Below are 25,536 nucleotides of genomic sequence, written 5' to 3'. Positions count from 1 at the left end.
ACCGCGAGCCCCCAAGCGCTCCGCTGTTTCTCAGAAAGGCCGTTAAGCAAAGTCGACGCTGCTTGAATTCCTCGCTGGTGGTGTTGTTGTCTCCGAATCCGAGCCCTCACTGGCGATATCAGAGGAAGGTGTTGATAAATGAGATCGAACGCACTGAGCTGCCTTTTCTCGGCTTTTTCCCCGCTGGGTGCAGACGCAATGTGGTGGTGGCTGGCAAAACGCGATGTGGCCGCCGAAGATGTATCGGGGGCGGCCCCGGTCAATCGGCGGATACTTTGAACCACATTGTCCGGCTGCAACTCAGGTAGAACTAGGGCTGCATCTCTTCCCAACAATTCTGCTGTAACTGCAGCAGCCATTCGCTGTTCTAGTTTATATATTTTTTAATACAGTTTATGCATTCTCGCCACGGCTGTTGCAGCTTGATAGTGACCCAGTCCCACAGTCTGTTTCCATAGTCTCTCCAACAAGTTTCATCAAAATAACTATCTCCGCTCGGGAAATACCCTAAAGTGGATCCATGGGCCAAAAGCCCAGGAATTACTTTGGGCGATATCTGCGCCTTACGCTTTTCTAAAAAACATTGCAATAAGGAGAGCGCTGCCTCTCCTTCCATATTCACCGACGTCCGCGAACTTCACTGCCGCGAGCTGTTACCCGTCAGTGTCCGCTGCTCCTTTCCTCAGGCCTGCCGATGCCAGCCCGCCCGAGTTTGCCGCCGGCCTGCCAAGTCTAGCTCGCCGATCCTTTTCCTCGGGCCTGCCGATACTGGCCCACCCAAGCTGCCGTCGGCCCGCCGATAATTTTTGCCATGCCTGAGTAGCAGCTTTTTGTTCTGCAGCATGCTGATCGAGTGTTACCATAACCGCTCTCCATGGCTTAATATTCTTCTTAGCAGCCTTATCATCATCTATACTTTTCATCCGTAAATCTGGTCCTAATTCCTTCCACAGTGTTCTATCAAAAACATCATTGGGATCTTTAAAATATCCCAACTTCTCAGCATATTCTAACAAAGGCTCTAATTCTTTCTTTAAATCACTGCCTTTAATATTTCGCTTTTCTAAAAAGTACTTAAGTAATACGCTGCCTGCCTGCCCATATTAACGTTGATACCTGTGCGCACAGTCTCTATCAGCAGTTCCAGGTCTACAGTGTCTTCGGCTCCCAGGCTGTACTCCTTCTCTTTGTCCGAGTGAACAGCCTCCGGTACTGCTATCCCGGGCTGGCTTCCTGCCTCCGTGCTCATGAAAGTACACTTAGTCCTCGAGGAACCTTCAGACTTCTCTGTGAGTCTATGACCCTCTCTGTGGGGTCGAACCCTCTCTGTGGGGTCCCTTGTTCAGGCGCCACTTGTCGCAAGAAGGGGTCGACAACGATCAATATGATCCACGAAATCCAACTTTATTGTTCCACACTTCCTTATTTATAGCCTTATCCTATACATAGTTAATTCTATTCTAATTTAACACACACTATTGGTTACTTTCTAAAAGGGTTACATCATTGTTTGCACTACTCTATGGAATTTCCTAATTGCTCTTTTTCCCAGCTCTTGTCCACTTCTTATCTTGTTTGCCTTCCTTCTCAGGGGCAGCTTGACTTCAGCATACCAAGCATCAGAACTTTTCCACAACTCCTACCCCATTGCTATATGAAAAACAGAAAGCCCTTCAAGGCCGAACTGGCACAGATGTTCAAAGCCATTTCCCAACAACTTGGTGCCATGGTTTAGTCATGAGGTCTGTGGTGACAGGTTGGACTTGATGATCTTTGAGGTCTCTTCCAACCTTGGTGATTCTGTGATTCTGTGATTCTGCAGAGCTGCAAAAGACTGCAAGCAAAGGAGAGAGATAAGAGAGACAGAAGGAGGAGGAGGAGGGGAACTGGAAACAGACAGCAGGAGCAAAACCACTCTTCTTCCATTGTTTACAAGCTGTTGTCTTCAGAAAGGTGCAGATTTTCAAGCTTTAGAACTGAAGTTCCCACTGCATGAATGTGTCAATGGTAGCAATAAGCAGTGTGAGCAATCTGGCAGTATAGGCCTAGAGCCTGACATGGTGGTAGGCCATGGTCAGCATAAGTGCAGAAGTGGCTAGCAGCTTAGCAAAACAGTGCAGTGCCTGCAGCATGTAACTAAAGCAGGGCACTGGTAGCTATAAACACAGAGAGTTATCTGGGAATAACAGGACACACACCTGCATCAACAGGCTCGCGTGTCATTAGTAGTGTGACCAGTAATCTATAACAGTAGGATGTGTGGTCACTTGTGGGGAACCAATGAAGCTATGCCAACGATGCTCTCCCAGTCTGTATAAGCTGTAGAGGTTCCCTTAATAAACAAACAATACTGCATCATATTGGTCATCTGTATTGACTCCATTCTCAGTCGCCGACATCTGGCGCCCAAACTCGAACCAGCACTGCCCCGGTGCTGGAAAAATGAGCATGCGCTCAGAAAAGGAAGAGAATCTCATCAGGATTGGGTGAGCGACTGGGGAGGGACATGGGGAAGCACTGAGCAAAGTAGAAGAGGCTGTGCTGAAAGTCCTCCAAAGTATCCTCTCCATGAGAGGTATTACTTACGATTCTGGGACTCTAAAAGGGCTGTTAGCCTGGGCCTGGGATTAAGGTCTTATCCCCACAGTAAATGAAGCTTTTACTTCCGAAGCATGGGACAAAATTGGAGCCCAGCTGTGGGATGAGGTGCCTAAAGACTCAAAAGGGGCTTCTCGCTATAGCACCTTGTGGCAAACTGTCACAGACACTCTGCAGTCTCTGAAAGCAGAAAAACCTGCTCTCGGTGCGTTTGCTGTGGCGTTGGTTGTAACCGGGATGAGAAAGGGAGATTCGGAAGGCTCCGCACCCTCCGCCCCCACCCCACATTATCCGCCGTGGCATCAGCCTCATCGCCACAGTTACAATCTCAATTACCTGCCACCCCTCCTCCTGCACGAATCACAACCCCTCTATTACCGTCCTAGTCCAAGAAAAAATCTCAGTAGCGACAGAGACAAATTCTAACCTGACTGAGGAGGTGCCCACAGGCAAGATGGAGGTCACTACGCATGAAGAATTAATGCAAGAAGACTCCACACCCACCATCTTGGCGAACACACTGCGTTCACCAGATGCCACTACTGCCATTTGCTCCAAGCAGGCAAAAGCCATAAAAAGGCAGCGAAACCTGTGGGTCAGCGTATTCAATCCCCACCATCAACATCATCTTCTAATACCAACAGTGATGGCTCAGATTCAGAAGACGAAAACATCGATGTTGAGAAACCAAACAGGGCTGACTCTGTTGTGCAGCTCCTCTTAGGAAAAATGGAGCGCTTGGAGGCTTGTGGTGACGGCATTTTTATGACTGCACCCCTCCCGTGAGCCCCAGCAGCCCCTGCAAGCCCCGGCAACCCCCGACCAAGCCAGCACTGACCGATGTACCACTGACACGGGCAGCACCAACCCTAGCGGTGGCCCCAGCGGCTCCGGTGGCAGCCCCCACGGCAGCAGCCCCAGCAGTGGCCCCAGGAGTGGCCCCACCCCCAGCAGCTCCACCTGCACTACCCACCCTGCCTCTCAGATCCCAGGCATTATCAGCAGACGATATCACTGGCAACGGAGGCTACAATCAAATTCCGAAGGGATGATAGTGTAAGGGATCGGGAGGTGGGAGGGACAGGGAACTGTTCCACTGTGCCTGTGGAAAGGTATTGTGAGAAATGCAGTAATAGATGGAGAATCTGTAGATTTCCCTGTACATGCATCTCCTGTGGTATTAGAAGGTCGACAAAAAATATGGCAATCTCTGGGCTGGAAAATGTTAAAAGAAGCTAAACAAGCCACAGCTACCTATGGGTTAAAGTCAGGATACACAACTGCTATAACTGATCATTTAAAATTAAGGACAAAAAATTAAATACAAAAAAGTTTAAAAAACACTAAAAAAGGAAAAAAATGAAATAGAAAAAAATTAAAAAAAAATAAGGTAACATTAAAAAATAATAAAAAGATAAATCATATTAAATAAAAATCAAGAAAAAATTAAGAAACATTAAAAATAAATAAATTAAAAGTTAGAATTTACAAAATTTAAAAAAATAAAAATTCTAGACAAAAAATACATATAACAACAAAAGAAAAAAATTAAAAATTAATTAAATTAAACATTAGATTAAAAATTTAAATTAAAAAAATATAGCAATAACATTTAAAAATTTAAAATTAAAAAAAAGTAAAATTACAATTATATTTAAAAATAAAATAAAAATAATGAAACAAAAAAATAAAATTTAAAAAATAAAAGAGATTAAATAAAAAATTAAGAAATATGAAAAACTGATTATAATTTTTTAAAAATTGAAATAAAAATATTATAATTTTAAAAAATTAGATTACATAAAACAAACATACCAAAAATCATTAGAATATTTTTAAAAAATACCAAAAAAATAATAATGAAATATAAAAATTGTCTTTAAAAAATAAATTAATTTAAAATATATTTTTAAATTAAAATTAAGAAAAAATACTAAAAGACATTTAAAAAAAATAATTAAAGTAAAAATTAAAATTAAAAAATAAAATAATAAAATAAAAATAATAAAATTCAAGAAGAAAAAAATAGTTTAAAAATATATCAAGAAAATATCAACAAAAAGAGGATAAAAAAAAAAAAAGAGGATATCTATTTTATAGCTAAGGGTTTTTAGTGATGCCAGCAAGAAATCACTCCCCCATTTCAACTGCAATCATCTCAATAAACAGCAGCAGAAGAATGAAGACCATGCAAGAGCAGCATTCCCCATGCAGTCGTACATCCATCGCAGTAACTGTTATGATAACCTGAGATCAAAAGCATCAATCAGAACTGACTAAAAAACCCCATCTGAATTGGGACTGACTGTAATGATTGTTCGATTGCTGTGTGAGTCGAGAACATGCTCCCATGGATTGCTGTCACCTCACCAGCTTGCCATAATTGTAAATAGTTAAAGGGAAAGCCAAAATTAATGATAACACAAGGTGCATTCTCAGTTTAGGTTGAAAACAACCAACCAAACAAAAACAAACAAACAAACAAAGGGGGAATTTAGGTATGTCAGAAAAAAGTGAGTGGCTAAAGCATAATGTGTTCTCAAATTGTCATTTTCTATGCACCTCTCCTCAGCAAAAACAAAGCATCAACAGATCAGAATCATTCATTCATCACTCTTGATTCACCGAGAGAGTCATTCGTCATTGGAATGGGCTGCCCAGGGAGGTGGTGGAGTCACCATCCCTGGAGCTGTTCAAGAGGGGATTGGACGTGGCACTTGGTGCCATGGTCTAGTCATGAGGTCTGTGGTGACAGAATGGACTCGATGATCTTTGAGGTCTCTTCCAACCTTAATGATACTGTGATTAGGATGAGCAAAAATGCATTGTTATGTGCAATTTTATATTGGGCAAAGCAATGAAGCTTTTTCACTCTTCAGGTTTGCCTTTCTATCTGTGAAGCTAGAGCCTGGCCAGATCTGCCTTTACAGATGAAGGAAAATCTTGATACCATTAAGCAGTTTATGATTTTTGACCATCCAAGAGAAAATAAAGATACAACATAACCCCAAAGCAGATTGTAAAAGACAGTGCTAAGGATTGCATTTGTGTCTTAATCTCTGTGTGCAATGTGTTCAGGCATAATCAAGTCTTCTCTGTCAGGAAGAGGAGTGAAATGTAAAGATCGGAACTATTAAGATCTGAGTTCTTCTTTACAAGGTTTGTTATCTTTGACCATGGATTATACCAGCCCTGTTAGAACATTCTAACTTGCTCAACTTAAGCACCATGCCTTGTATGGGTGACATTAGTCTGTTAGACAGGCTGTGCTACAGAACTCTTGCTTTTGCTATACAGCTTAGCTTTAACTTGCTTGCTTCTGTGTTTGCAAAGAGTATCTTGTATGGGATGGGAACAACTCCCATGACCAGATTGCTCACAAAAACAAAAAGGGGGATTTGTGGCAATGGTGGCAGTAAGCAGTGTGCGCAATCTGTGAGCAATCTGGCAGTATAAACTTAGAGCCTGACACCACATCATCTGGGAGGAACCATTTCAAATACCCTGGGATGGAGCAGACCCTGCACACAGGGAAGAAGGCCAACTGCAGCTGCGGAAAGCCAATCAGAGCGACCATCTGGAATACATCCCACCGAGTGGAAGGCGGGGCGAGTCAAGAAGGAAGGGGCGGCAAGGGAAGTGGGCGGGGCCACAGCCTGAGTGGAAGGCAGGATGAGCCAAGGGGAAGGGAACATCCCACCCGCAAGGGAAGTGGGCGGGGCCACAGCCCAAGTGGATGGCAGGATGAGCCAAGGGGAAGGGAACAGCCCACCCGCAAGGGAAGTGGGCAGGGCCGGAGTACAACAACAAAGTACTGGGACCCGGAAGTGGTCAGTCAGTCAAGTTCCGACTCCGGGTCAGCTACTAGCTGGGACGAGTGTCTTGCAACTGATTCAAACTCAGAGGAGGAGGAAATGGGGCTAGACAGAGTCAAAAGCCAAAGTATCCCCATCCACAATAAAGAGGAACTGCGAGGGGGAAAACTTCCTCTCATGGATTGGCGGAAAATAAAGATTGCGTGTGCCAGTTGGGCCCCTTCGGCCACACTAGCGTTCCCGGTCCGGATGGCGGACGGGGACAAAGGGTCTACTCACCAATAAATTCTAAGGATGTACAAGTGATTGTCAATCACAGACAAAGGGCTTAATTCTGCCATGGTCTCCACCCTCGTAGATGGGGTTTTCAGGGGAGATGATATGCTCCTGTTCAATATAAAGCAAACTTGTAGATTGATTTTTGACGGGGCTGAGTTTCTGTTCACAGGACCGGATCATTGGACACCCCCGTGACCCGTATACCCCAGCGGCAAGAGAACTCGACAAGTCGGCAAGCACCCTATCCAAGACTTTGGAGCTTGTCACTATAGGACAGGCAGAATTAGATTGCCCTCACCATCAGCCATACAGATGGATCCTACGGGACCTTGCAAGTCATCGAGTGATAAGGGAAAATGTAACAGGCCGATTGCAATGATCATGGTGGCACTGATCTCTGGGCCTTGCATATTGAATAGGCTCGTGTCTTTTCTCAAGAGCCGGCTGGAGAAGGTCAACATCATGTTTGTAGAAAATCCACAAATGCTCTAGAAATGTCCCTGGTCAGTATCTCTCCAATTATCTCTAGTTGTGCCCCAATTACCACTTGCCCAGTGTGCCTTATGTTTGTTACTGTAAGGTTGTGGGGTATATTTTTATGGTTTTTTGTACTTTTTTATGCTTTTAGCCTTTTTAGTCAAGGATAGCGTGCCTGATGTTTTTATCCAATCTTATGATGTCTACTCTTTAGGATTGTTATAAAGTACAGAATTAAAACAGGAATAGAATTTTTTTTTGGAGTGGTTTGGTTTAGCTAATTTAGTTGTGCATAGGGAGGGGGGACATCTTTGTGTGGTATGTATTTTTATAACTTTTTATATTTTTATAGTATTGTATAGTATAGTGTGGTTCATATTGTAGTTAATTTAGTTGTGCATAGGGAGGGGGGAAATGTAGGTAGTTAGGGTCCGGCGGCCGGAAGATCTCACACTGTATGGGAAGATAGAGCCCCGCTCCTGATAGATGATGTAAGCAGACGGAAGTGACGTTGTAAACCAAAGCTGTATAATACTGTGTCACCTACCCATAAATGCCATTTGCCATCCACCACATTGGTGTCTGCAAGCTGATGGACCGAGCGGCCCGAGGGTGGTCGTCGCGCCTTCCCTGAACCAGGTCGCCACACCTATGACAGGCAACAGAGATCCTCCTGTCACACCAGAAACACAGATGGGTTCCACCCCTCGTGGTTTGGTGGTGTCAGAGCACTCTGGGCGCCTGTATCTACTAAAGCTTTATACTCTCATGGGTTCAACTTGCCAGGCCATTGGTTCTGTACAGTCCAACAAATCAATTTGTCTCTCCCCTCCATCTGGTTGGAGTCAGAGCCCCTCTAATTCTGCCTGGGGTCCCTTGCTTCTTGTGAGCATGCTTTGGGAGTCAGCAGCAAGCAAGGCAAAAGCCCAAACCAGGGAGCTGCTCCCCTATCCCTTCCTGTCCCTCTGCCATCCCAGCGGAGCAGCCAACACCCAAAAAGTCCCAGAACCCAGAAGCAGCAACTGGAACAGGAAGCCTCCCATGCTGCAATCTGAACTTCAAGATCCATCATCCTTTGCTCCAGCCAGCACTTTCATTTCTGAGGCTGGCATGGCTGCAGCATGGTCTGGATAACAGCAGCAGAGTCAACTCAACCCAGGACAATCAGGAGCCCCTCCAAGGGAAATGAAAAGAGCCTCTCAGCTTCTGTGAACAACTTCCACTGCTTTGAAGGCAGCTGGACTTGCCACATGGATGCATTAGCTGAGAGCCCAGAAGAGCCCAAGGGGGCAGTGGAAGGTGACTTCAGAAGGATCCTTGAAGATGAAGATCAGACTTCATGATTTGTAGCTGGAACCTTGGTATTTCCTGCTGGGATCTCCTTTGGATTCAGAGCCCTATGACAATTCACAGGGTCACAGGTGACAGGATGTTAGGGGTTGGAAGGGACCTCTGGAGATCTCTGAGTCCCCCTGCCAGAACAGGACCATGGAATCCAGCGCAGGTCTCAGAGGAACACATCCAGACAGGGCTGGCAAGTGTCCAGAGAAGGAGACTCCACAACCTCTCTGGGCAACCTGCTCCAGGGCTCTGTTACCCTTACAGTAAAGAAGTTCTTCCTCCTGTTGAAGTGGAACTTCCTGTGCTGCAGCTTCCATCCATTGCCCCTTGTCGTATCCCAGGGCACAAGTGAGCAGAGGCTGTCCCTGTCCCTTCCTTTCTGACCCCCAGCCCTTGGATATTGACATTGATCAGATGCCCTCTCAGTCTTCTGCTCTCCCAATTAAACAGCCCCAGGCCTCTCAGCCTCACCTCATCAGGCAGTGCTGCAGTCCCTTCAGCATCCTCATAGCCTCTGCAGCAGATCCCATTCCCTCGTGAACTGGGCAGCCCAGAGCTGGATGCAATATTCCAGGTGGGGCCTCACCAGGGCAGAATGGTGGGGTATGGTTTGAAATGTTTGTCTAATTACATGCAAAGCTGGCATTCACACTACTCCACCAACAGTAGGCTAGTCAGCCTGGAGTCTGAGAAAGAGAAGTTCTGGAGAGATAAGTCATATTTAGGGGAATGGGAGGATTCAGAAACAGGATATGACACAGAGGCCATGGGAAAAAGTAAAATCTCCTCTTGTGCCTCAAAGCCAGATGCTCTCACTAAAGCTGGGTGTACAAACTGTGGCATCATAGGACCCACTGAGGTGGGTTCCATGCAGGCGTAAAAGCAACTGTCAAGAGCAGCTGGCATTTGGAAGCCCTTCTGCAGCACGCTTACATGTATGGTTTGTTGATGCAGGTGCATGTCCTGTTGTCCCAAGATAACTTTCTATATTTATAGCTACCAGTGTCCTGGTTTAGTTATATGTTGCAGGCACAGCACTGTTTTGCTACACTGCTAGCTGGCTCTGCACTTATGCTGAGCATGGCCTACCACCATGTCAGGCTCTAGGCCTACACTGCCAGATTGCTCACACTACTCGTCGTTCCCATTGTCACAAACCATAACAGGGCTCCTTCCCAGGACCGATTGTGTCCACTCCAAGGAAAGGCTACACCACCTGAAGCAATCCAACTACTCATCTGGGACTCCTCCCAGTACAACCTAAATCCCCTTACCCACTCCCTGACAGGCTGGGCACCATCACAGTACAAACTGTCCACCTGATCTTTGGAGCTGGAGGCTCTGGTGTGTCCCAGCACCAGCCAGAAGGGCACCACAGCATCTGGGAGGAGACATTCCAAATGCCCTGGGAGGAGTGTGGCCACTCAGACACAGAAGTTGTCCTCCCCGCCAGACTCAGCACTGCTGTGGCCACAGCTGGATTCTTGGTGTCTGGATGTGGCATTCTCCAGTCTAGAAGAGTAGGAAGGAATGGGGAGGTAGCAGAGATCTGCCAGGATGGGGGCTGACATGTCTGTGGAGAGGATGAGGGACCTGGGCTGCTTCAGCCTGCTGAAGGGAGGCTCAGGGCACTGCCATAGCAGAGTGCACATGGCTGAAGGGTGGTTTCAGAGAGGATGGAACTCTTCTGGGGAGTGGGAAGAGATGAAAACAGCCACCAAGTGCAACTTGGAAGGTTCAGAGTGGAGATGAGGCCAAAGAAATATGCCTCAAAGGGCAGAGCTGCTATGCATGAGGCCATCCAGAGGCGTCAGGAAATGGCAGGGAGAGCTGAGACAGCTCAGGGAAGGGGTGGAAATGGCAGGGGGAGAGCTGGGTGGGGAAGCAAGATTGGTGTCAGCAGCCTGAAGGCAAAGAGAAGCAGGCATGAGACTGTAGGGCAGGCTGCAGTAGGGATGGCCAAGGGCTCTGGAAAGGCTGAGAGGCGCAAAAGGACCAAGGCCTTTGTCCCCTTGGCTCTGGCACTTGCCTCTGCCACCAAGGCCTGGGAGGAGAAACTTGGCTTTGAGGTTCTTCTAGTCCAAGGGCAGTGGTCAGGGCTTGGCCTTTCTTCTTCCTAGACCAAAGGCAAGGTTTTTTTTCCCTGTAATTTGCCTTTGTCTCCCTGCAACCATGGCCTCTAACAAGCTGCTCTAACGAGTCCCTGGGGAGCCTTTGTCAGTAACAAGTCTCAGTGAGGCCGGTCAGTGCTTCAAGGTACTTTGGAGTTTGCTTCTGCCTTGGACTTCTGGAGAGGGTTCTTGGCAGTACCTTGGGAGAGTCTCCTGGCAGTACCTAAGGATGATGTAATCAGCCCCAAAAACTCCATGGGGCTCATTAAATACTGCTGAACCTCTCATTATTGCCAAGGTTTCTGCAGCTAATTGGAGAGGTTTTTATTGCACAAAGCATCTGATAAAAATGATTTTTAAAGGTACATTTCATTCCTTTTCAGCAGGAGTTGTCTCTTTGCAAGCAAACCACAGCAATCCTGTCAAGGTCCTACTCTGGTCACCGCTCACTGTCCCCACCAGAGCCCAGAGCCACACATGAGGCACAGGATCTGCCTTGCCAGGGGCTGGCCCTTTGGATCAATGAAACCCCTCCAGGTTTCCTCAGCAGCAGAGCCACCTTGAGCTGCTTGTCCTGACCTGTCAGCACTGCCTCAGTTCTCTGCTCTCACCACAGCCTGGAGATGCTTCAGTGCCTCCAGTGATGCTTCCCTTGCATCCACTGTCTCCTACTGCTCTAACCAGACCCTGGGGACCCTTTCCCAGTATGCCTCACTGGGACCCATTAAGAGTAGAAGAAACTTCAGAGTTTGAATCTGACTGACTTCTGGAGAGGTTTCATCATCTTCCTGTCAGTCCCTGAGGTTTACAGGACACCAAAAGCTACCAGAGGAGTTATTAAAACACCTTGGGCTGGTCCTCTGCTGCCCTATTGGGCCGGACTCCTGGGCTGAAAGGAGCTGCTGGCAAGCAGGCAGCACTGCAGGAGACAGCTCTGGCCAGGAGCACCTCGTCTGCACAGCACAGCAGGGCTGAGGACACTGCTAGAGGATCTCAGGGAGATGAGGAAGGCAGAGACAGCTTCAAGGTGGCCAGGACTGGGAGGATGCTGAGAGCTCACTGGAAGAGAAGACACTGCAGTCACTGACACAGTGAGGCTGTGGGTGCAGGACACTGCAGCTGTAGCTCCTGGAGGCATCTCCATCTCGGCAGCTGATGCTCAGCTGAAGGCTCCTGGAGTGTGCATACAGAAGGAGGACCAAAGCCCTTCAGTTCCATCCTGTGAGCAGCAGTGAGAAGACCTGGGGAAGATGGCTTCACCCCCAGGCCCTCTGCCTTTCTCTCTTCCATTCACTGTCTCTGCAGCACTGCAGGCCTGCTCCCTGTTTCTCCACCTCTCCATGGCTGTGGTGGTTTTAGGCAATGCCTTTAAAATTTAGTTACAGATTTTGAGCAGAAAAGTAGAACCAAAATAAATAGATCACTCTTGGGTGTGAAAAGGAAAAAAAAAAGATTCTTCTAAACAAATTGATTGGATAAATATCTGGAATCAGAGGAGCTGTACCATAACAATTCTCTCTCTTCTGCTCTCAGCTGTTTTGCTTTGCTGGGGAGAGATCACCTGCTTTGGCTGGCCTTGGCTAAGTCTAACCCACTGCTTTTTTTCTCGCTCCACTCCTTTGTTCTCTCTTGGAAGAGGGAGGTAGGCGTTAGGGGCAGAGGAACAGCTTCCCTGGTCTCTGAGCAGGGGGTTTCATGTCATTTGCTAATTGCAAATACCTGTCTCATATTGTCACTCCTGGATGTTTTGTACCTGTTCATTGCATTCCATTGTAGAGTGTAGCTCTTGCTTGTCAATACAGCTTCATTTCCTTCTAACTGAGCTGCTCTGGCAAAGCTAATGCTGGGGGAAATTTCAACCCACCACAATGGGACTCTTGTTCCCTGGGATTGGGCTGTTGGTCACTTTCTGTTCTGACACCAGAGGAATCTTCATGGCAATTCTGGGTCCCTGCTGTGTTTGAAGCTGTGATGAACTCTGCCATGGGTTGGTAGTGATGGGACTGAGCTGATCCATTCCTCCTGCAGCTCAGGGAGGGAGGTTGCAATGAGGCTGAGAGAAGTGTGCCCTAACTTGTCACTGACTTTCCCTCCTTGGACATGACTCCATGGCCAGAGGCAGCAGATGGCCAACAGCAGCTCCATCACCCATTTCCTCCTCCTGCCATTCCCAGGCACAAGGCAGCTGCAGCTCCTGCAGTTCTGCCTCTTCCTGGCCATCTACCTGGCTGCCCTGCTGGGCAATGGCCTCATCATCACCACCATAGCCTGGGACCACCACCTCCACACCCCCATGTACTTCTTCCTCCTCAACCTTGCCCTCACTGACCTGGGTGCCATCTCCACCACTGTGCCCAAATCCATGGCCAATTCCCTGAGGGACACCAGGGACATCTCCTATGCAGGATGTGCTGCACAAGTATTTCTGCTTTTTTTTTTGCTTTCAGCAGAGTTTTCTCTCCTCACCACCATGTCCTATGATCGCTATGTTGCCATCTGCAGACCCCTGCACTATGAGACCCTCCTGGGCAGCAGAGTTTGTGTCCACATGGCAGCAGCTGCCTGGGGCTGTGGTTTCCTCAATGCTCTGCTGCACACAGCCAATACATTTTCCCTGCCCCTCTGCCAGGGCAATGCTGTGGAGCAGTTCTTCTGTGAAATCCCCCAGATGCTCAAGCTCTCCTGCTCCACATCCTACCTCAGGGAACTTTGGCTTCTTGTGACCAGTGGCTGTTTATCATCTCTCTGTTTTCTGTTGATTGTGGTGTCCTATGTGCAGATCTTCAGGGCAGTGCTGAGGATCCCCTCTCAGCAGGGACGCCACAAAGCCTTTGCCACCTGCCTCCCTCACCTGGCTGTGGTGTCCCTGTTTCTCAGCACTGCTTTCTTTGCCTACCTGAAGCCCTCTTCTATCTCCTCCCCAACCTTGGATATGGTGGTGTCAATTCTGTACTCAGTGGTGCCTCCAGCAGTGAATCCTCTCATCTACAGCCTGAGGAACCAAGAACTGAAGGCTGCCCTGAGCCAACTGATCCCTGGATACTGTCAGAAGCAATAAACTCTTTGTCTTCTCCTGCAGAGCAGTTCTGATGCCACTCAGTGCAGGCCCAGCCTGGCTGCTTGAGTTCTGGCTGCTGCTGGGGCTGTTCCCCTTGTGGGAATGTTGTTCCCACACAAATGTCTTTCTTCAGACCATTTCTGGTTCAGTGTTGTCCTGCCTGGTGTGACCCAGAGGCTGCAGACATGAGGAGCTGTGCTCCCTGTGTGTTCAATATAATAAAGGACCCTGCAGGGAGTTGTTTCTCTGAGTTCCTTTCTCCAAGGCTTCTGTGGAGCTGCAGGGCAGTGCCTGTGTGCAGAGGTGGAGGGGCAGAGTCCCAGCACAGCAGCAGTGCCAGGGAGCCTCAGAGCTTGGGCTGTCCTCAGCTGCTCTTTCTTGCCTTCCACCCTCTCCTGCTGAGCCTCTGTGCTGGGGCAAGGCCTGAGTGCTCTGGCAGCTTGGGCATTGTGCTGCTGTGTGGCAGTGCTGGGACTGCAGGCAGGGAGAATCCAGGGCTGCTTGTGGGACAGACCTGTGCTCCAGAGCAGCACTGCCATTAGAACAGGAGGTCTCCTCATGCCTTCATCCCCCAACCCCCTCCCATTACAAACTGCACCTACTCAAAGTCCAAACTGGATGTCCTGACCCCCTTGCAGTATAGATTCAGTCCAAACATGGTTCCTTTAACCCCTCCCAGTACAGATGTGGTCTCATCCCTGTACAAACTGGATCACACTGTCCTCTAGCACTGCAGCCTGGGTCCCATCCCAGCACAGAATCTATCCCCTGGTTCCCTTCCCAGTACTGAATTCATCCATCCCAGTGCAAACTTCACACCCTCATGCCCTCCCAGTACAGTCTGGACCCTGTCCCAGTACTTTTAATCCCTCCAGGTACACATTAGGCCTTGTTCAATTAAACCCAAATCCCCTTGTGCCCTCCCAATACAGACTGGAACTCTTTCCAGTACAAGCTGTATTCCCTGGGCCCATTCCAGTACAGTCTGGTCCACACATAGTGCAATTTGGATTCTTTTAACCCTTCCCTGTACAGACCTGGTCACATCTCAGTACAAACTGCATCTCCTGAACCCCTCCCAGCTCAGATGTGGTCTTATCCCTAGACAAACTGCATCACTTTCCCATCTCCCATACAGTTTCCTGGGCCACTACAAAGTGCATCCCTTGGACCCCTTCCCAGTCCCAGCTGCACCCAGCACAGCACAAAGTGGATATCCTGAGCCCAGTGCAGCTGTGGCCTGATCCTGGTACAAATGGGATCCCATTGCCATCTCCCAACACAGTCTGAGTCTCATCCCAGTACAAAGTGCATCTCCTGAAACTCTGATTCCATCCCAGGACTGACCAGGACCCATCCCTGCAAACTGATCCCCTGATGCCATCCCAGTTCAGACTGAGGCCCCCTCCAGGTACAATATGAACCTCTCTGAGCTCTCCCAGTACAGACTGGGCCTGGTTCCAAAACAAGCTGAATCCCCTGGTCCCCTCCCAGAGCAGACATGGCCTCAACCCAGCACAAACTTATTGGAAGGCATGCATGGACTCCTTGTTGGTGGAGCAGGAATTGTTTATTGGCACAGAACAAGCAGTTTATACAGGAAAAATCCAGCAGGCTAAGCAACTCCCTGACATTCTTGCACCACTGCTGCTCATTGAATTTTCTCCTTTGAGATGCAGCTGGCCATTGTTATCTTCATCCCATATCAGGTTGAGCTTCTCCAGCATGGAGGCAAGTGTCCTCCTGTCTTGCACTCCAGGTTGTTCACCGCAGTCAGCTCTTCTTTATCATCAGGCCATCCTTCCAGTATCAGCAGCCTGTTATTCTTGTCCTGAAAACTTCCATAGACACTTTCTGCTTTCCTACAACTCCCTATTTTTATATGGTTTAACCCAGCAGCCATCACTTGTGTCCTGACCATCCTCCTGGTCCTGAAGGCTATGATTACAAACACCATGAACACTACAATTACAATGCCAATCACCACAAGGATTCCACCTCTAATCCACACTCATAGATTCAGACCTGAGAACCAATTGTTTGGATTCAACCAGCTCAGATCATTGTTCTGTGCTTGCCATGTTGAATCCATCCTCACCTGTTGTGTATTTGCTACCTGCAGTTCCAGCTGATGCTTCAATGTTTGGACATTATATTTCAAGGAGCTATCAAAGGCTCCTTGTGAATGTGACCTGAGTGAGTTCCAATCATGCTGAGAGTCATTCCAAGACAAGGATGTTACACACATGTCCTGCTTATGATTACAGACCCAAGTGCCAGGTTCTGCACATTGGCCACAACAACCCCATGCAGAGCTACAGGCTGGGGTCAGAGTGGCTGGAGAGCATCCAGGCAGAGAGGGACCTGGGGGTACTGGTCGATGGTAGGCTGAACATGAGCCTGCAGTGTGCCCAGGCAGCCAGGAGGGCCAATGGCATCCTGGCCTGCATCAGGAACAGTGTGGCCAGCAGGAGCAGGGAGGTCATTCTGCCCCTGTACACTGCACTGGTTAGGCCGCACCTTGAGTACTGTGTCCAGTTCTGGGCCCCTCAGTTTAGGAAGGATGTTGACTTACTGGAACATGTCCAGAGAAGGGCAGCAAAGCTGGGGAGGGGTCTGGAGCACAGCCCTGTGAAGAGAGGCTGAGGGAGCTGGGGTTGCTTAGCCTGGAGAAAAGAATACTCAGGGGAGTCCTTACTGCTCTCTACAACTGCCTGAAGGGAGGTTGTAGATAGGTGGGGGTTAGTCTCTTCTCCCAGGCAACCAGCACAGGAACACGAGGACACAGTCTGAAGCTGCACCAGAGAAGGTTTAGGCTGGAGGTTAGGAGGAAATTCTACACAGAGTGATTGCCCATTGGAATGGGCTGCCTGGGGAGGTGGTGGAGTCACCATCACTGGAGGTGATTAGGAGGAGACTTGATGGGGTGCTTGGTGCCATGGGTTAGTTAATTAGATGGTGTTGGATGATGGGTTGGACACGATGATCTTGAAGGTATCTTCCAACCTGGTTTATTCCCTTCCCTTCCCTTCCCTTCCCTTCCCTTCCCTTCCCTTCCCTTCCCTTCCCTTCCCTTCCCTTCCCTTCCCTTCCCTTCCCTTCCCTTCCCTTCCCTTCCCTTCCCTTCCCTTCCCTTCCCTTCCCTTCCCTTCCCTTCCCTATTCCCAATCACACTGCAGCATCATATGGGTCTGCAAGGCAGCTTGTTGATCTCCTAACCAAACAACACTGGCCTCAAGCACCTATAACCTTGCCATTATTTCCTCATCTATAGCTTCCTGCAGCTGCAAATCATTTGTCACATTGGTCAATAAAGTTCTCACTGTGTCTGCAGTTTGTATGCCCTCTGTCAGAGCTGTAACTGAAGCAGCTGGGGATGCTAATATTATCACAGCTGATATTAGAGCAAACATTAACCATCCCACAAATCTTTTTGCCCTTTATCTAGAATCCTTTAGTCCCTGGTCTAATAGTCTGGTAACATGATCCAATCCATTCTCACTCTCCCACCCTCTTGTCATAGTCACTGGGATCCATGCCTCTGCCCTTCTTCGGAAGGGAATGATCATGCTCCACTGATCAATGTCCTTATTGTAATGGGTTGGGGCAGACCCCTCCCCACCAGGGGCAGAAATAAGGACTCAGACAAAGGGATTGCAGAAGTGATGGAAAGTTTAAATAGAAAACAATAAAAAACAACAATGAAAGCTTTACAGAGACCCACAAGCACTGTGACAAAAGAGAGAGATCCCAGAACATACCCAAGAACATCCCATCCCCACCTGGGGGTACACCCAAGCCCCCCAGGGCTCTTTCCTCCTCCCCCAACCCAGCCTTGGCCCTGGGCAGGCCAAAAGGAGGCAGCTCAGCCATTTTACCTAGGCAGCAGCGGGGGATGAAAGAGGAAGTGAAGACCCCGTGTGGATGTTTTATAGGGAAGCAGGGCATTATGGGAATGGAATACCTGGTTTCCTGTGACCAACCCCCTGGGATGGGCCCACCCCTTGGGACCTCCCACGTGTGGTCTGTGCAGTGGCATCTGGGCCAGCACCCAGGCTAAACCACCACACTTATCAATAACACAAGTCTTAAAAGTAATATTGCTACAACTGAGATGATCAATGCTTGATTTGTTATAGATTATGCAATCAACAGTTATTCCTAGCACATATGGGTGGGTAGTACACACAGTAGTAAAGGAACTACAAAGTACAGGTTCTACTAAGATGCCTTTACACCTACGAGGTGGTGGAGTCGCCATCACTGGAGGTGTTTAGGGGGAGACTTGATAGGGTGCTTGGTGCCATGGTTTAGTTGATTAGATGGTGCTGGGTGATAGGTTGGACTTGATCTCAAAGGTTTCTTCCAACCTGGTCTATTCTATTCTATTCTATTCTATTCTATTCTATTCTATTCTATTCTATTCTATTCTATTCTATTCCATTCCATTCCATTCCATTCCATTCCATTCTTCTATTCTATTTTTCTTTTCTATTCTATTCTATTCTACTCTACTCTACTCTAAATAGTTCTCTTTACCAGTGGCAAAGCTAACCTCCACAACTGTTTCCTTATCACACTTTCAGTGCCATTCCATGAGAGCTGTGACACAGGGCCTTCCCATGATACACAAGGTGATTTTATCTTTGTGGATTCACATCAAGAGATACAAGAGTTAGCCTCTTACACCACCCTGCCAATCAACGATTGAAGCAAGAAAGAAAGGAAAGAAAGAAGTTTTAAACCATTTTTCCAATAGACATGAGTTTTGATTGGCTAATGGCACCAATCTGTTTTACATCATCCTTAAACACCAATTGCATATTGGACACTGCATTCTGAATCAATTATATAAAATTATACAAGGTAAAAGAGTAACAATGCTGACCCCCGTAGCAAACAGGACAAAATTCATTTCATCCTGTTCCTCCTGGAAGCCAGGAGAACAAATCCATAACCTGTCCATAACCGACAGTCCTTCAGTTGGAACTGAAGTCAGAGCTTCCTTCCAGACTCGAATGGATCTGCAGGGATAGGAGGAAGGTAGAGTCCTTGAAAGATGTCTTCTGTGATGATGCTGCAAGGAAACTCTTTTCCAAGGGTTGTGTGATGGGTTAGCGCCTTTTCCTGAAAACAAAGCTGGGTGGAGGGCTTGCGGGTACTTTACCCTCCCCTGCAGGGCGTTTTCCCCTAGGAAGCTGAGTCTGTTCCACTCCCCCCTCCCTGCCCAGCTAGGGTATAAAAAGCAGGACATCATAGCTGTTGGGTCTCTTTTTGGCTCCTGCCTCTGCTGGATGAGAGCTGCTACATTTGCCCTCCTGCTCCTCAGCCACGTGGCCGGACCTGATCCTTCTCCCTGCTGCCTCCACACCTCCTCAGAGAAGGACTGGTTTTGTATTATTCTTTCTTGTCCCCTTTCCCATCCATCCTTGTTCCTTGCCCCTTGTGAACCTTTCCTGTTATTGTTATATATATATATATATATTGTTTAAAGAAAATTCTTCACCTCTCTATTTCCAGGCCGACTCCAGATTATTGTTTAGTGGATTTGCTCCTTACCCTTTTCTTTCCCCCTCTCTGTTTTGGGGGGAGAAGGGGAAGTGGGGGAGAGATTCTCAGCCTTTCCCCTATCTGGGCTTTTAACTCCCAGCTAAGGCTCAAACCACCACAGGTTGCAGCCTGCAAAGCTTGAGAGGTCTTTTATATTGTAACAAGACAAATCCATCTGTCAATGCATCAAGGAATCTTCAGCATTCAAGTTTAAATGAGAAACACAACCTCAAAACATACAACACTGCTGTTGCCAGGTTTCACACACACACACAGAGGTTCTCTGAGCCACCCCCTCGGGTGCTGTCCCTGAAAGAGTTGGCTTAGTTGCTTTGAATGGGCCTGTAAGTACCCTTGGTTGTTACAACTTCTTTCAAAGCCAAGCTAAACACAAATGCTTTTTCCCAAACCATGTTCCCTGCACACACAAATACCCCACCTTATTTTTTGGTTTGAGTCCTTAATGATTCACCCTGAGAACAGGGTGCCCTCTGACCTGAGAAATGGACCAACCCCTTGCTGGTATCACGAGATGCCAGAAGGGCAGAGGGTAGAGAACCTCAGGAGTCCTCTCACAAGTCCTTTATTACAGCGTTGCAGAGTGCCCAGCATGACAGAGAGAGTGTCCTTAACATCACAAGGCCCAGGAGCCCTTAACAGAAGAAGTAGCTAACAGGAGTGGAAGTCCCTAAGCCAATCTCTCTTGCCCGAAGTACCTCATTTTGATAGACTTTCTTACCCCTCCCACTGATTCATGGCACCAGTAGCATCCAGCCCTGTGTACAAACTAAAGCATGCTCCAATCAAAGGTGCCAGCAAGTCCGACATGCAGGATGTTGTTCTTGGCTCACACAGGAAAACAACTTTGCAGCTTGGAGTTGGTCAGCAGAGAGTCAGAGGCTCTACACATGGCCCTGCAGCTGCCCTGGTTTGCAGAACAGCAGCTGCAGGATAGGAAAGGAGGAGAAGCAGGGAATTCTAAAGCAAGGGATCAGCACCACCTGGCATCCAGTGCTGGCTCACCAGCCCTAAAGGCTTCCCACAGTGGGGCAGCTCCACACCCCCAAGTTGCTCTCACAGGTTGAGAGTTTCCCAGTCCCACCTGCAGTTGCACTTCCTTAGCTGCTTCCCAGTTCCTTGCCCAAGTGCCTTTCTGGGGTTCTCTGCACATTGGATAGCTCCAGACTGTGCCTGTGGCAGTTATTTGTGGGGAGAGGTCTCTCCAGCTGAAGACCATGACATTTGCACAGGCACTTTCAGCTCCCAGTGCAGCATCTTGAGCACAGGACTTGTGGCTTTGTGCAGCAGCTCAGCCAGCTCCAGCTTGAGTAGCAACAGCTCATGGTTCTGCCAGGCACACTGATTAGAGCTGCAGAGCTAAGCTCAGAGCCAAGTGTAAGACAGACATCCTGGGAGAGCATTTCTGAGCACTGTTCTGAGGCACAGCATCTTTTCTTGTCGTGATTTCACTCTTTACACTCTTAAAGCTCCTGAAAACTCAGTAGTCAAAGAAATCTCTTCCCACTTCTGGGTGGATGGAAAGGCTGAGGGAAGCCCCAGGTCAGCAGGAACACATCAGGAACACTGCTGAGCTAGGGAGAAGGCTTTTGGAGGCCCCAGGCCTGCTGCAAAGCAGCAGAGTTCTGTAGTGGAAAGCTGACAGAAGATCTCCAAGGGCTTCCAAACACCTCCCTGAGATCCCCTCTGCACCCTCCAAAGATTCTGAAAATCAATCCTAGAACTCTCCAGGGCCCCCAAAACACCTAACATCCCTTGGCAGAATGAAAAAAACACTGAGATGTCCCTGAGAACCTCACTTTGACCTCCCTGAACTGGGCACACAGCTGCAGCCCCATTCCTAGGGGGCAAATGCCCTCAGCATTTGGGCATTGTGGGCAGGGATGTCTAAGACACAAACAAACAGGCAGGATTTGGGTAACTTTGGCCTTGTATCAGCACAACTGGGCAATGGACAGAGGGATTTTTACCCCAGGGAGACATAAATTGGGGAAGAACCAGACAAACCCTGGTAAAGCTCAGCCCAGCTCCAAGGGCAGTGCTTACTCAGCATTGCAATTGTTCTCATCAGCACTAATTGCTGTTCAGAAGGGCAGGAGGTGTTTGTTCCTGCTGGAGCCCCTAGCCTCTGACAAATGCAGAGGGAAAAGGAGGTGATTTGGTGGTGGAAAAGCCCTCTCAGAGGAATCATGATTATCCCAACAGATTCTGGGTGACTCTATGCCTCCCCTCCAGTGTGGGCTGAGCTCTGGTGTGGGTGGCACAGTGCACGTTGAGGTGGCCTTTCTGAGTGAAACTCTTGCCGCAGTCAGGACATGTGAAAGGTTTGTCTCTGGTATGCACACCACGGTGCTGGATTAGCTTAGACCTGCAGGTGACGCTCTTGTCGCAGTCAGTACAGCTGTAGGGTTTCTCACCGCTGCGGATGAGTTGATGCCGGATGTATGAGGTGCTCGTGGTGAAGCTCTTGCCGCACACAGCGCAGGGGAAAAGATGCTCTCCGGTGTGGATGCGGCGGTGGATGCTGAGGCTGGAGCTGTGTTTGACTTTCTTGCCGCAATCCAAGCAGCTGAAGGACTCCTCAGTGCCATGCACACTGCGGTGCTGGCGAAGGGTGGCGCTGTGAGTGAATGTCTTGCCGCAGTCCTTGTAGGTAGAGGACTTCTCAGTGGTGTGGGTGAGGTGGTGTTGCCCGAGATGAGAGCTCCGGCTGAACCTCTTCCCACAGCTGTCACAACTGAAGGGCTTCTCACCTGTGTGGGTGAGGTGGTGTCGCCTGAGATGAGAGCCCTGGCTGAACCTCTTGCCACAGGTCTCACAACTGAAGGGCTGCTCACCAGTGTGGGTGCAGCGGTGGATGCTGAGATCAGAGCCCCGTGTGACCCTCTTGCCACAGGTCTCACAACTGAAAAGCTGCTCACCATGCTCCATCTTGTAATCTTTTTGCTCCTCCACCCACTCCTCCACTCCCTTGGTGCTGCACTTGGGTTTATTCCAACTTGATCTCTGGGTGATTCTTATCCTCCCACCTCTTGTCTGGGTCCTTCTGTGAGGCCATACTGTGGCAGGAAGGGGTCACAGCTGTGCAATAGGGAAGATGGAAGCACCTGAGCCCAGGACCTCAAACTCTCAGATCCTGCTAGGGTCATGACAGTCCCTGACTCCCAGCACCAGATGGAGGAAAGAATGCAGAGGAGACCTCAAACCTTCAGTTTCTGCCACAGTGTGGGCACAGACCTCTAATACCTGGGCTGAGACCCCAGGTTCCTATGATCAGTGCCCTGAGGTACCCTGGGACTTACAAGTGGTCTTGTCCCACTCTCCTCGAGCCTGGGGGCATTGGCAGGGTGGTTCCTGGCCCAGGCCCTGTCCTTTGATCTCCCCTGGATCAAACAATGGAGGCAGCAGCACTGACTAAGGAAAACCAAACCATGTCCAACCTTCTCCCACCACCCTCCAGATCCCAACCCCCAAACATCACCTCCTGCTCACAACTGACCCCCAGCAGCCTGGAGCATTCCTCAACTCCCACAACACCTGATGTGCCTCAGAGCTCCTGAAGAGGTGAAATATGCTGGACAGGAGGAGGTGGAGGAGGCTGGGAGCTGCCCTGGGGGCCTAGGATCCTGCTGTTGCCCCACTCTGGGTTTCTTACCTTTGGCCTGCTCCAAGGGGCAGATCTGCAAACTCTGCTCTTCCACAGCACACAGGGGCAGGGATGAAGGAGAGAGGACTCAGCCCCTGACAGAGACAAGCAAAGGGCTCAGAGGAGAGCACTGACCTGCAAGGGATGGCTCAGCACTGCCCACGACCAGGCAGCACAGCTCAGCCTTGCTGGGGGCAGCTCCCAAGCCCAGCAGCACAGCCACAGCACACAGCCAGCGCTGATCAAGATGGGAGGCCCCAAAAAGTGCAGACTCAGCTCCTTGCCCAGCACACAGCCTCCAGCACACAGCTGCAGGCCAGCACCACAACACAGCTGCCTCCACACAGCCTCTCCCAGGCCTTGCCTCAGCTTCCTCCAACTGCCTGCCCAGGCCTCTGCTGCCTGCAGCTGCATTTGACAGCACATCTTGCTCTGGACCCACCTGTCCTCCCTGGCCCTACCCCCACCACACCCACTCTGTGCTCAGCTCTGCCCTGCACACACCTCTCTGCTGCCCACTCCCCAAGAGAAGATCAGAGCAGCCCTCAGGACACACACAAAGGCAGATTCATGATCTCTGGAGATGCAGCAAAAGGGGGAAGGGACTTGGGCAGCTTCTTGCTAAACCTCTTCAGCCCTCACTGGGATGCTGGAGGAGTCTCTGCCTCCTGCCCAAACCTCACACCTCCAGCACCCTTCACACACCTGCAGCCCAAAGACACTCACTGGAAAGGGTTTGGCTTCCTTCTCTCCCTGACCATTTCTCTCACCTTGCTCTTTGCAGCTCTCCTGGAGCTGCCACTCCACAGCCCCAAGAGAAAAGGAGGTTGGATGGGAGGGCACAGTGCCCAGGGGCTGCTGTTCATCTCCCAGCTGAACCATGCAGAGCTGCAGCACAATTCACTCCTTTCACCTCCTGAAATGCTGCCAGATTCTGCCATGCCCTGCACACACATTTGCCACCTGGGCCCTGCATCCTCTCCCCTTCTTGGGGGGACAAGGCCTAATTCCTGCCTGGCCATTCTCAGGCCCTTCCCTCATTCCCAACACATCCATGGCCCTGCTGCCTTGGCTGTCCATGGACCTGTGTCCCCCCACCTCCACTGCCACTGCAGCTGGAAGGGTGGAGTGGGAAATGCTGTGGCTGAGGAAGCCTCTAAGGAACTGTGCTGGAAGCAGCAGCACAAGAATGGAAGGGGTCTGAGACTAAAGGCTGAGATCAGCTGGAGGGCTGAAAGAACAGCACCAAGCCAAGGGGGGGTTACAGATGAGGGCTGGGGAGGGACCCTGCAGCCACCTCAGGCAGCAACTGAGGAGAGCAAGGGGGACAGAGAGGGAGTGGGACCTCAGGTGACTCCTGCCATGGGGGATGGCTGGGCTGTGTGGCTAGGAGCCCTGAGTGCCTGCTTGGGCTGTGCTGGATGTCAGGAGGGGTCAGGGGACTGTCCTGAGCCAGGCAGGGTTTGGGGCTTTGAGCTTCTGGGGTCAGCTGCTGCCAGCACCATTGGAGGTAGGAGCCAGGCAGAGCCTCACAGCTGCTGAACTAAGCCCTCCCACCCCCTGCAGCCTTCACCCTCCATCGCTCCAACCATTGTTCCATCTGCACTCACTTGCTGCTCTATGAGAGCAAGGGCTCAAGGGCCCAAGGGCTTTCTCTCTAGATTCAGGTGATGAGATTTTCAGTTCTCTTTCTCCTTCCCTTCAGTCTGGTGTTCCTTCTCCTGCACTAGTGCCTGCTGGGACAGGATCCATGGGATTAAGAGGAACCCAGTGGCAACTTCTGGGGAGCCTCAGATTCACAGGAGGTGAGCTGCTCCATGCAATGTCCAGAGCAATGTGAACCCTACAGCACTCAAGGGAACAAATAGTTAGAGAGCAGCCCCATGGAGGACCGGGGAGTTCTGGTGGGCAGCAAGTTCTGCATGGGACAGCAATGTGCCCTGGTGGCCAAGAAGGCCAATGGGATGCTGGGGTGCATTTGGAAGAGTGTGGCCAGCAGATCCAGGGAGGTTCTCCTCCCCCTCTACTCTGCCCTGGTGAGGCCCCACCTGGAATATTACATCCAGTTCTGGGCTCAAAAGGGATGGGGATCTGAGCAGAGTCTGTGAGGATGCTGAAGGGTCTGGAGCACTGCCTGATGGGAGAGGCTGAGAGCTCTGCAGCTGTTTAGTCTGGAGAGGAGAAGACTGAGAGGGCATCTGATCAATGTCTATCAATATCTGAGGGCTGGGGGTCATGAAGCAAGAGGCAGGGACAGCCTCTGCTCACTTGTGCCCTGGGATAGGACAAGAGGCAATGGATGGAAACTGCAGCACAGGAAGTTCCACTTCAACAGGAGGAAGAACTTCTTTACTGTAAGGGTGACAGAGCCCTGGAGCAGGCTGCCCGGAGAGGTTGTGGAGTCTCCTTCTCTGGAGGCTTTTCAGCCCTGTCTGGATGTGTTCCTGTGAGACCTGCACTGGATTCTATGGTCCTGTTCTGGCAGGAGGACTCAGAGATCTCCAGAGGTCCCTTCCAACCCCTAACATCCTGTCACCTGTGACCCTGTGAATTGTCACAGGGCTCTGAATCCAAAGGAGATCCCAGTAGGAAATACTAAGGTCCCAGCTACAAATCATGAAGTCTGTCTGAGCTTCATCTTCA

General features: G+C 49.6%; 2 protein-coding genes across 2 annotated transcripts in view; one reads left to right on the top strand and one right to left on the bottom strand.

Annotated features, from left to right (window-relative positions):
- The window catches only part of LOC128899796 (zinc finger protein 850-like), a gene marked incomplete at its 3' end in the record, with an annotated part of 129,452 nt that extends 107,274 nt beyond the window's left edge, over window positions 1-22,178 (bottom strand). Inside the window, exon 1 of the mRNA XM_054179497.1 lies at window positions 21,532-22,178. Within this exon, the coding sequence (XP_054035472.1) occupies window positions 21,532-22,178 (647 nt within the window). The remainder of the gene's footprint in view (window positions 1-21,531) is intronic.
- On the top strand, window positions 12,747-13,679 carry LOC128899797 (olfactory receptor 14A16-like). Its single transcript, XM_054179498.1, has one exon. It carries the CDS (start codon window positions 12,747-12,749, stop codon window positions 13,677-13,679), a length of 933 nt encoding a protein of 310 aa, XP_054035473.1.
- Window positions 22,179-25,536: the final 3,358 nt, after the last annotated feature.

This window comes from Dryobates pubescens, unplaced genomic scaffold (genome assembly GCF_014839835.1).
Source record: "Dryobates pubescens isolate bDryPub1 unplaced genomic scaffold, bDryPub1.pri scaffold_67_arrow_ctg1, whole genome shotgun sequence".
NCBI classification, from domain to species: domain Eukaryota; kingdom Metazoa; phylum Chordata; class Aves; order Piciformes; family Picidae; genus Dryobates; species Dryobates pubescens.
This window is presented reverse-complemented; position numbering and strand designations above follow the sequence as displayed.

Bases quoted from the DNA above. Each gene is read 5' to 3' on its own strand.
- LOC128899797 (XM_054179498.1), top strand. From the start codon at position 12,747: ATGGCCAACAGCAGCTCCATCACCCATTTCCTCCTCCTGCCATTCCCA.